General features: G+C 41.3%; 1 protein-coding gene across 3 annotated transcripts in view; it reads left to right on the top strand.

Moving 5' to 3' along the window:
- The first annotated feature begins 1,545 nt into the window (after window positions 1-1,545).
- The window catches only part of Nasp (nuclear autoantigenic sperm protein), a 30,981-nt gene continuing 20,238 nt past the window's right edge, over window positions 1,546-12,288 (top strand). The window contains exons 1-2 of one of the 3 annotated variants that reach the window (XM_076860526.1): window positions 1,546-1,565; window positions 2,074-2,171. In XM_076860526.1, the coding sequence (XP_076716641.1) occupies window positions 2,113-2,171 (59 nt within the window). In that variant the 5' untranslated portion in view covers window positions 1,546-1,565; window positions 2,074-2,112. The other 2 variants (XM_076860525.1, XM_076860528.1) reach the window with 2 other exon arrangements.

Below are 12,288 nucleotides of genomic sequence, written 5' to 3'. Positions count from 1 at the left end.
TTAAACCTTATTTCAAAATAAAAAGAAAGGGGATGCTGGGTGTGTAGCTCAATGATAGAGTGCCCCTCCAGTAACTCTCCTCCAGACACAAAGACTGAGTTCCTCAAAGGTAGACTCTTTATGTTGTCCCTAGGATATAGAGCAAAACCTTGCACATCATAGGTGCTCAGAGTATAATAGTTTAATGGATAAATGAGTCATAAAGGTAACTGGAATGGATTTCTCAGGCCCTAGCCCTGGCCCTGGCTGCAAGGACTCTCTCCAGATCTCTCCAGAGATCTCCCCTGCTCTCACCCAACCCTCCAGTCACCATGATATCAGATTGTGGTAGCCATTTAATGAGTGCTTACTATGCATCAGGCACAGCGCTAATCACCTCTAATTTTCACAATATCCTTAAGTGGTGGATCCTAAAATTGTTCTTTTTGCATTTAAAAATTTTAATTTCATTTCTAAATTGTTTTTGGAGACATTAATTAATTAATTAATTAATTAATTAATATATGGTGCTGAGAATTGAACCCAGTGCCTCACATATGCTAGGCAAGTACTCTACCACTGAGCCCCAGCCCCAGCCCCCCTACATTTAATCTTAAAAGCTTACATGATGTGGCTCAGGTCAGCCAGATAATATAGTCCAGGTTCCCCTGCCCCCCCCCCCCCCCCACAGAGATACTTTTTTTTTGGTACTGAGAATTGAACTCAGGACTCACTGGACCACTGAGCCACATCCCCAGCCCCATTTTGTATTTCATTTAGACAGGGTCTATTTAGCGCCTCACTTCTGATGAGTCTGGCTTTGAACTTGATTCCAGCCTCCAGAGTGGCTGGGATTACAGGCGTGCGCCACCATGCCTGGCTTCCAGGTCTCTCAACCACAGGAATTGTCATTTTCGGGTCTGGTTCTAGTCTCCAAAGATTTCAACCTGCCTGGATCTTGAGAGATTGTAATAAAAATTCTCCTGAGGTATCTTTCCCGCTTAATGTGCCTGAACCTGGAAGCTAAAAAAACTCCCTGTTCTGATCATTGTAGGCTGTGCCTGGTGAAAGGCAATAGATGATGCTCCAGGAGTGCAGCCTTTTTCAGCCAGCCAGTTATTTTTCACTCAGCCTGCTGTAGAAAATGAGGTACACAGCTTTTCACAACCAATTTATCTTGCAACTTTCTGAGCTGGTCAACCTTTCTTGAACTTTGGTTTCTTTTTCTATGAAATGGCTGATAACACTGATCTCATTAGTATTTTAGTTGTTACGATTAAATATGACGGCTAATAGCATTCAAACACAGTAAACCCAATGTAGTTGAAACTGAGACTGCAGCCCCGACGGACGGGTCTCATCGGAGTTGAAGCAGTCGGATTTGAAGTCTGGGTAGGGCCTAAAACGACGGCACAAGCGGATTGGGTCACCTAAAGGGGGCGTGTCCGGAGGGAGGAGCCAGTCTCATCCTGCCGCAGCCCAGAACTTTGAATCAGGCGCGGTAGTTTCAGCTGTAGCCAATCCTAGAACAGCATCCTCTTCCGTCAGTAGTTGCTGAGGTCCAGAGCCACGCGTCTCTCACGGAGGTCAGTTCCAGCCGTTACTGCTGGACCCGTGCTCAGCTCTTGCGTGTTTATCCGTTAAGATTGAGAGGACGGAGAGGCACTCTCAGTCGCTTTCTCGGGTATCGGGGCCAGAAGGAGAGCGTCCGCTACTCGCTCCACACATGCAGAGCAGCTCCGGCTTCACTTTCTGTAGAAGCTGCAGGCTGACACCTTGTCAGGAGTTGTAGTATCAAGATTCTGGTTCTTCTTACGCTACTTATTATAGAAGCAGGAAGTTGATTTTTTGAGGGAAAGTGGGCTAGGGAGGGAAGTTATCCCACAGAGTCATACTGAGAGGGTGGGGGTGCCCTTGATATCGTAAGGGGTGAGTCCTGGCCCTTTAAACCTGGGGAGGAGGATCCGGAAGTGGGTGGGCGGGGCAAGGGCCCTGGTATATAGGAGGGCCCCAGCCGCGAGGGGTCCCTAATCTGCCATTTTCTGTCCCCTAATAAGTCTCTGGCGTCCAAAATTCCCTCTGTTTTCCTCACAGGTTCCATTCCGCTCACAGGTCCACCACTTGAGGGGAACGATGGCCACAGAGTCCACAGCCACTGCTGCCATCGCCGCGGAACTGGTTTCCGCCGACAAGTAAGCGGGACCATGGCGCGCTTGAGGCACTGGCCAGTCCGCGGTAGAGCTGGTGGATGGGGGCTCTGTAGGAGGATATACCAGTGGGAGGGAAGACTGGTTCCCCCCGACCTGCCGGCGTTCAGGGAGGCCTGAACAGTGTAGAAGCCCCGCTTTTGCTAAGAGCCCTCTCACTAGCGGTAACGGCTGGTGGCTGGCGCCCCCTGCCCTGCTTTTTGCGGCCGCCATCTTGCCGGGGGCAGCGGCGGCTGTCTCCATCGTCTGCCCCTCTCCTTCCTCCCTTGGCTCGGGGCTGCTGGTGAGGAGGCGGGGCCCTGGCGCGCTGGTCTGCCCTCACATTCCTACTGTCACCTTAGTCTAAGCGTGTTCCCTCCTGTAGTGCCCCTAGACAACCCGCGAATGTAACCAATAGATTTGGCGCCAAAAAAAAAAAAAACACCTTTGCACGAGGAGGATAAACCCCAGGGGTCGGATGGGCGGGGCCTCGTGGAGGGCGGGGCCTGACGCGCGTGCGTTCGCTTCCCTCCGCCGGCTCTGGAGCAGGGGGCGGAGCCTTGAGGAGGCGGGAAAACTCCATTGTTTGGGGCTATAGTGGCTGGAGCCTTAGACTTCCGTGGTGGCTCGCGGGAGGGCTTCCGGCTAGCGGGCTTTCTCACCTAGTGTGCTGAAGAGTACTGAGCGACCGATACTCTGCGAACCCCAGCTCCTGATGGGAACGTCGTGGTTCTTTAGACTTTGGAGGTGTGGGCAGAGAGTTGGCTTCTTAGGAGACATCCGAATGCGTATCGGCTGCACCTGGTGGTGGGTCGAGCTCTCCTCATTTCTCAGGGTTTAGTTGCCAAGTGAATAGGCCGTACGCAAGTACGACTGGAGGGAGAAAAGGTATAATTTCTTTGAAAAGCCACAGTGCCATAAAGGCATAAGCTGTTTTGTAACCAGTGGACAGAAGTGCCACATCAGTTAAAGAAACAAATGTTTTCCAAACAGTAGGTCCTGATTTTCTCTGGTATTAGTGGCCTGTGTTTTTTTTTTTTTTTTTGGAGGGGGGTCTAATTTCTCTTGTTGCCGTCCTTGTAAAAGTAAAGATTACTGTGAATTTTTTATGATCTATTTTTCTAAAGTTTTACACTTACATTTACCGTGATCAGAGATTCACATATCTTTATTACTCTACCTACTACCTTTTGGTTCATTTCATAGTGAGTTTATGAAAAGCAAGGGCTCTCAAACCACCTTCAGTATCAATTAGGAACTTCAGTTTTTAGCTTCTCATTGATATATATATATAAAATTTTATTTTTTATTTTAAAACAGTCTTGCTAAGTTGTTTATGGGCCTCCCTAATTTTGAAGCTGACCTAACTTTGAGGAACAGTTCCTCCTGCCTCCCCTCTCAAGTCAATGGAACCATAGGATCAGAATAGATGGGGTTTGGGAGTTATGTCTGTTACAAAAAGAATCACTTTTATGGTGCTTATTGGACCCTTATATCAGTCAATATTCCACTTAGGAGGCTCCTCACCCCTCTAATACTAGGTGTGGGGTGTTTTTTTGCAGTGCTGGCTAGGAACTCGGAGAATAGAGCATGCTGCTAGGCAAACTCTTTCACTGAGGTACAGCCCCAGTCTATGTATGTGTTTTTCTTGAGAGGTAAAAAGTGTGAACAAATTTGTGTTGTCGATATTCAGGTGTCATTTGTGTCTAGTCAAAGTTAGGTTATTAGTGAACTCCAGCCTCCTGTAAGTTGGATAGAAAATTTATGTATAGAGGCACCTACATAATTTGTTTTATCAGCAACTGAGCAATTCTGAGTATTTTTTTAATTAAAGCATTATTTAATTCATGAATACAGGGTGAAGTAGTTTCTATCTCCTTTCTACAGGTGAGTAAACCAAAGGCAAGAATGGACAGATAAGTTCCAATTAAGTGGCAGGATCTGGGTTAAATCACAAAACTTCAATTTTCATTCCCTCTTCTACCAAAAACTTTTACCTGACAGAAAAATTCATGACAAGTCTAATTAATTAGTCTGAGAGAACCATGGAGGCAGTAAACCTTGGTTAAGTTGGGAGCTGTTTGGAAGTAAAACTTCTAAGGAACTGATGTTCAATGGGAGTGTAAAAAAAGTGACTTGGACCCATTATTTATAACTTCAATATGTAACCATTGAGATAATGAAATAAGTTTAACTTCTAAGCAAGTAGAGAAAAAAAATAGGATGAGAAATAAATCTCAATTCAGAATCAGTTTTGATACCATCTTTGCTTAAGCAATGATGTTGGATTGGTTTCATCATCTTTTTTTTTTTTATATACGTAATATTTTTTTAAAATATTTTATTTGTTTATTTTTATGTGCTGCTAAGGATCAAACCCAGTCCCTCGCGTGTGCTAGGCGAGCACTCTACATCTGAGACACAATCCCAGTCTGGGTCTCATCATCTTTTAAAAAGCCTGAGTTTAGCTGGGCGCAGTGGAGCATGCTTGTAATCTTAGCAGCTCAGGAGGCTGAAGCCAGCCTCAGCAATTGAGGGAGGCCTTAAGTAACTCAGTGAGACCCTGTCTTTAAATAAAGTATTAAAAAGAAGGCTGGGGATGTGACTCAGTGGTTAAGTGCTCCTGGGTTCAATCCCTGGTACCAAAAAAAAAAAAAAAAAAACAGTTTGGCTTCTGTCCCTTACGTCATTTAAATAACTTTGCTTAAGGTAATCAATGATTGTCTAAATGCTAAATCAATTCCTGTCATTCTTAGCTTTCTAACTAGTTATTAACCTTTTTCTTTATATTAAAAAATACACTTTTAATTATAGAGGTAGGAAGGAAAAGTCTTATGTAATGCATTTACTTTTGACTTAGTTGTCTGGTGTCATATTTTAGAAGAGAAATCATCTAGATGAAAATTATTGTTTAGTGCAGTAATCTTTGGAGTTTGCCATTTCTATTTCCACAAGTGGTTTGTTCCATCTTTGTTTATTTGGTACCAGGGATTGAACTCAGGGGCACTTAAATACTGAGCCACACCCCCAGCCCTTTTTATTTTTTTAAACAAGGTCTAACTAATTTGCTTAGGGCTTCCTTCATTGCTGAGGCTGGCTTTGAACTTGCGATCCTCCTGCCTCTACCAGTTGCTGGGATTGCAGGTGTGTGCCACTGTGCCTGGCTGGTTTTTTCCATCTGTGTTAGGGTTTGTGTTGATACTTACTAATATGCTGGTTTTCTTAAATTTGTTTTTTGTATTGGAGATTGAACCCAGGGGTGCTTTACTGCTGAACCAAATCCCCAGCCCTTATAATTTTGAGACAGGTCTCACTAAATTGTTTAGGGCCTCACCACAATTGCTGTGGTTGGCCTTGAACTTGTTATACTCCTGCCTCAGTTTCCAGAATTGGTGGGATGGGCATGTGCCACCACACCCAGTCTATTTTGCTGTTTTAAGAACTGTGAAGCTTCACGTATGGGATTATGACAATTTAATGTCGTTGTAGTTGGGATATATTTGTGTGAAAGATTTACCTGTTTAACCAGTGGTGGTTTTTTTTTTTTTTGGCGGGGGGGATATGGGGATGAACTCAGGGGCACTCAACCACTGAGCCACATCCCCAGCCCTATTTTGTATTTTATTTAGAGACAGGGTCTCACTCAGTTGCTTAGTACCTTGCTTTTGCTGAGGCTGGCTTTGAATTCCTGATCCTCCTGCCTCAGTCTCTGGAGCTGATGGTATTTCAGGCTCTGTGCCACCATGCCTGGCCAGGATTCTGTTATTGCTATAAAAGAAGAGAAAAATAAATATTGAAATACAAATAACTACCAATCTATCACAAAGTCTCAAGATTTTATATGTTGACATTTATTTAATTCTTTTCAGTATTTCTTTTTACCCCTAACTTTCTTTTATTTTGGGGGGGATCAGAGATTCAAACCAGGGCCTCATACAAGCTAGGCAAGTGCTCTACATCCCTAGGCCCTCATTTTACTCCCCACTTTTTTTTTTTCAGTACTGGGGATTAATACCATCATTTTCACTCAAGCCTAGCAACAATTATGTCTAAACTGCACTACTGCATATACTCTGGTCTGCTTAACTCTCCAGAAAGAAAAAAAAATGTTTTTTTTTTTTGGTAACAGTGATGAACAACTGAGGGGCACTTGCTCACTGAGCTACTCCCCAGTCCTGTTTTGTATTTTATTTAGAGACAGGTTCTCACTGAGTTGCTTAGTGCCTTGCTTTTGTGAGGCTGGCGTTGGCATTATAGGCATGTGCCACTGTGCCTGGTTTAACCTTTGCTTTGATGGTGTGGCAGACACTATATTAGTTTGTGTAAATGGGAAGAGGGTGCCATAGTTGGACTGAATAAAAATTATACTAAGAAGATTGTATTTAATGAGTTGATACTGGTAATCTCAAGGTGCTTTTCAGAGGTAAGAGAAGGAAGTGGGGAAGAAAAATAAATTTCTAAATATGATAATTCTGATCTTCAAAACTGAGATCTAGCCAGGAGCTGTGGTGTCCACCTGTATTCCCAGTAGCTCAGGAGGCTGAGGCAGGAGGATTGAAAGTTCAAAGCCAGCCTCAGCAAAAACAAGGTGCTAAGCAACTCAATGAGACCCTGTCTCTAAATAAAATACAAAGTAGGGCTGGGGAGGTGGCTCAGTGGTTGAGTGCTCCTGAGTTTAATCCCTGGTACCCGCCCACCCCCCAAAAATAATTGAGGTCTAAAATGGCCTCAGTGATGCATACCTATAATCCCAGCTGAGGCAGGTGTATCGCAAGTTGAATGCCAGCCAGCTTTAGCAATTTAGTGAATCATTGATCAACCTAGGGAGAATGCTGTCTCGGGGGGAAAAAAAATGTAATAAAAAGGGTTGAGGATGTAGCTTAATGATAAAGCTCCCCTGGTTCAATCCCTAGTACCAAAAACCAAAACCAAAATAGATGCACCCAAAACATTTCTTTCTCTCCCTCCCTCCCTCCCCCCCTCCCTCCCCCCCCCCTCTCTCTCTCTCTCACACACACACACACACACACACACACACACAATGTGTTTAGGAAAGTCGCAGGACAAAGAAAAAAAATAGTTGCACCTTTATGCATTAACAGCTGGAGGTCCTCAAGTTATTGTTGCTCCTATTTAAATCTAAATCTACAGTGGAAATTTCAGTTAATAGAAGGAAGCCAGGTCTAGTTCAAAAAAAAAAAAAAGATTTGAATTCCTGCTTTTTAACTTTAGGGGTATCCCTAGGTGTGGATTTTTTTCCTTTTCTTTTTCCTTTTGAGGTAATGTGGATTGAAGCCAGGGGCACACTCCCAGTGAACTATATTCTCAGCCTTTATAAAAGTTTTTATTTTGGGCTGGGGATATAGCTCATTTGGTAGAGTGCTTGCCTCACATGCACAAGGCCCTGGGTTCAATTTCCAGCACCAAAAAAAGAAAAAGAAAAAAACTTATTTTGAGACAGGGTCTCATTAAGTTGACCAGTCTGGCCTCAAATTGGGGATACTCCTGCCTAAGTCTTCCCAGCCCTTGGGATTACTCCCCCACCTGACGTTTTTCCCCCCTTTTTTTGGAGGGAGGTGGTTACTGGGGATTGAACCCAGGGGCAATTAACCACTGAGCCACATCCCCACCCCTTTTTCTTTATTTTTTTGAGACAGGGTCTCACTATGTTGGTTGGGTCTGGCTAAATTGCTGAGGCTTGCTTTGAATTTGTGATCCTTCTGCCTCAGCTTCGTGAGTTGTTGGTTTTACAGGTGTGTGCCACCATGCCAGGCTCTTTTTCCTGGCTTCAAAGGTAAGTAATTGAATTTAAAAAAAAAAAAAAAATCTTGCTAAGTTTTTAGTACATTTTATTGAAGTTAACATAGCTACATTAAAAGTGTACAAGATATGTGTATAGATGATTTTTCACAAAAGAAAGTTGGACAATATAGGGAACCCAGAAACTCAATTGCCCTTTTGCCAACATCCTTGTCCATAGTTCTGACTTACAACATCACAGTATAGTTTTGCTTGGTTTTGAACTAAATGGAATCACAGTATATAGGTATGTCTAACTTCTTCACACTCAACATGGTGAGGAACATCTGTTACTTGTTCTTAGTGATTTCTATTTGCTGTATAGTGTTCTGTTGTATTAATACCACATTTTATCCATTCTGAAATAGCTGCTGAATTTATTTAAGGTGCTGGGGATTGAACCTGGGGCACTTTACAAAAAGGGCTGAACTCCTAGCCCTTTTTAAGTTTTTATTTTGTGTTAGCCTTGCTAACTTTGAGGCTGGCCTGGAACTTGAATCCTCCTGCCTCATCCTTCTGAGTAACTGGAATTGCCACTGTGCATGGCAAACTTGTATTTATTTATAAGGCCATATATAAGTTTGTATGGAGGAAGACAGAGGATATTGTTTCTGTCATGACTAGGAGTCAAGAAAACTGGATTCTACTTGGACTCTGCCACTGAACCTCATTTTTCCCATTTGTAAAATGGTGATAATCAAGGGGAAGTTCAACATGTTAAGATCCATTCTCCCTCCCAGGTTGTGTGTATGTTTTTCTTATATTAATGAGTATTTTTTTTTTTTTTTTTTTTTAAGTACCAGACATACTGTCCTTAAGGTGCTGTTGAGTGGTTAAGATATTGTTTGCAAATGTAGTTTCCATTTCTGGGGTAAAGACAATAAATATATAGATGAGAGAATGTCAGTGTTAAGTGCTATGCAGGCATATTAATGTGTCCTATTTTAAAATGATAATATGAGCAAGTGGGTGGTCAGGGATGACTTCAAAGATTATATGGTAGGAGGGAGCAGTTTTAGCAAGGAAATTTCATTCATGGAACTAGGAATAGCAGAGAATAGTAAGTCTTACAAGGAGATTGACAGTTTGGGTGGTTGAGGAAGGGGGATTTCTTTTTTGCTTAGGGAACTATGAGGCAAGGTCTGCTTATAAGATGGAATGAAATACTGTGTAGAAGATTTGAGGAGAGAAAAGTAAAGGTAATAGTTATTTTGAAGGATGAAAAGACTATTCTGGGGGGATGTTGTATGATTGCCAGTGTTGTATGCAAGAATTTAAAGGGAGGTCAGTCATTACTGTTGTATACTTTTCTGCTTTAAATGTTTGTTCAGATTCTTTACTGTATGTAACAGAATAGATGGCTAGAGGGTTGAAACCTCTTGTGGAACTTAGAAGTCTCCCCCCAAAAAAACCTAAATAGAATATTTTGCAGAGTGAAGGTTTATGTTAAAGAAAAAGATGCCTTGAAGATGAAACAATTTAAGTATTTGTGTGTGTTTACTTTTGTGGTACTGGGGTTGAACCCAGGGGCATTTGTACCTTGAGCTATATCCCTAGTCCTTTTTGTATTTTAGATAGGGTCTGGCTAAATTGCTGAGGCTGGCTTTGACTTTGTGTTCCTCCTGCCTCAGCCTCTTGGTTTGCTTGAGTGCTGGAATTACAAACATGCATTTTTTACCTAGTTACAACTGGAAATTTGCATTTATAATACCTAGTTGTCCAAGTAGCCACTACTTGTTTGGTCTCTTGGAGCCTCCTCTCCTTTTCCCCTCTATTGATTGGCACATAATCCCTATATTCAACCATCCAAAACACATGACATTTTCTCTATCATCTCTTTAGCTGTTATCTTCATTTTCCTTCACAAACTTCAGATAAGAGTCTGTTCCTAGAAATCTCCATTTTTTTTACTGTTTGCTAATTTTTTTAATAGATGTATTTAAATGTATATTTTAATGTTAGGTGTTAGGGAAATGAATAAGATCTCAATTCCTGGTCATCCAACCACAATTTAATAGGACAAGTGTGTAGTGTACTGAGTATGCACATTTATTCAACCTGTTTCAGTTTGCTGCGTTCCCTTTGTCATTTAAACTTACTGTCTACATACTAAATTAGTTCTTATTCTTAGTTTTCTAATTAGTTCCTAACCTTTTTGCTGCATTGATACTATAGCTGCTTCTTCCTTCAAAATTCTTTTTCTTTGATACCACCTCCATTTTTTTCCCTATTTTCTTTATTTTGTTGCTAACAATTGCTAGAATCTGTATATAGAATTCTTTATATCCCAACTGTTGTACTAGCATTTTATGGACTTTCTCATTTAATAGGTAGTTCTGCAAGATAGATACTATTTACTATAATTATAGTGGCAAGTCATTTGCCTTTAATCCTGGTGATTAAGCATCAGTCACTTATTATTTTTTAAGTTGTGGACACAATACCTTTATTTTACTTATTTATTTTTATGTGGTGCTGAGGTTCAGACCCAGTGTCTCACATGTCCTAGGTGAGTGTTTCACCACTGAGCTACAACCCCAACCCAGTCACTTATTTTAATAAATACTATTTAGATGCCAGGCCTTGTGCTTGTGCTGGCAGGAATGCAGAAAATTGATAGGTAATTGGAATATAGTGCATTATGATAGGGGTCATATAGGTTACTAAATGATCCCTGTAACTGGGCAAGCTTCTTCTCCATAAAATAGGAATTGATTTACAACATCACAGTATAGTTTTGCTTGGTTTTGAACTTCATATAAATGGAATCATAGTATATAAGTATGTCTGACTTCTCATACTCAACATGGTGAAGAACATTACATATCAGTTTGGACATATTATGTTTTTTTTTTCATTTTTGCCTCTGTATTTTCATTACAGATGGTTTGTACTGCTGTGTCTAAGTTCGTGAATCTTTTATACTGTAGGATCTAATCTGTTAATCCTGTCAGGTATACTTTTTATCTCCTGAGGTTTGATTTTGGGTCTTTACAAAAAAAAATATTATAATTTATCATGCTTTTAATTTTTACCTTTGTGAGCATGTGGAATATATTTATAATTGTTTTAGTATCAGTATCTAATTCTGTGTCATTTCTGGATGATTTTCTGTTCATCTCCCCCCCCCCCCCTTGCCCAATATGGGTTTCCTGTTTTTGTTTCCTTGTTTGCCTGGTTGCTGGAATTGGGGGTGAGGCAGTGTGCTAGGGATTAAATAGATTTTTAAAATTCTTTGAATATATTATATACACATATAAATGCATATTTTTGGTTACATTCTGAGATGCAGTTCTTTGGAAATACTTAAAATTTCTTTTTTTTTCTTTTTGTGATATTGGGAATTGAGCTCAGGGGTACTTTACCACTGTACTACACATGCACCATGCACACATGCAGGCTTTTTTTTGTTGCGGGGGGGGGGGGCTTGAATCTAGGGCATTTAATCACTGAGCCATATCCCCAGCCCTTTTGTATATTTTTTTTAGAGACAGGGTTTTACTTCAGGCCTTGGTAAATTGCTGTAGCTGGCTTTGAACTCTTGATTCTCCTGCCTTAGCCTCTGGAGCTGCTCGGATTACAGGCACTTACCACCATGACCGACTCACAGTCTGTTTTTTTTTTTATTTTTTATTTTTTAGTTTGAAACTGGGTTTTGCAAAGTTGCTGAGCTCTTCACTGAGTTACCAAGGCTGATCTCAAATTTGGGATCCCCCTGTCTCAGTCTCCCCAATCACTGGGGTTATAGGCATGCTCCATTACATCTGGCTAGTTCATTCCTTTTGAGGCTTGTTTTTCTGCAAGGCTTCTATGCAAAGTATCTATCACTGAGGCCCCCTCAGTAGTTTTCTTCCTCAGGAAGCTGATTAGCACCTAACCAAAGCCTGGAGGAACTCTGCAGATTTCTATAGCTTGCTTTTTAATTCTGGCTACCTTGGGGCTTCCCAAAGTCTCCTTAGTTATGTGTGTTTATTAGAGTCTGTTTGAGTTTCTTCTGTGTTCTGGTTGAAACTCTAGGCAGGAATTTGGGGCACTCAGAAGGCTCACCTTGTTCTTCTTGGATCATTGTCTAGTTGTTCAGTGTCTGAAAACTGATAATCCATGTATTCGGCCATGTTTTTTTTTTTTTTTTTAACAGGTTTTTAAAATTTTTATTTTTTAAAAGTAAATTGTACATTACAGGAAAAGAAAAAAACAAGCAAAGAACAAAATCATCCAGTCACAAGAAGCTTAGTTGGACGTGTCCCTCTAGGTTGTGTGCATATATACACAATATCCCATTTTGTGTAATTGAGATTGTGGTGTGTATCATGCTTTTCCACAC

This window comes from Callospermophilus lateralis, chromosome 7 (genome assembly GCF_048772815.1).
Source record: "Callospermophilus lateralis isolate mCalLat2 chromosome 7, mCalLat2.hap1, whole genome shotgun sequence".
NCBI classification, from domain to species: Eukaryota; Metazoa; Chordata; class Mammalia; order Rodentia; family Sciuridae; genus Callospermophilus; species Callospermophilus lateralis.
This window is presented reverse-complemented; position numbering and strand designations above follow the sequence as displayed.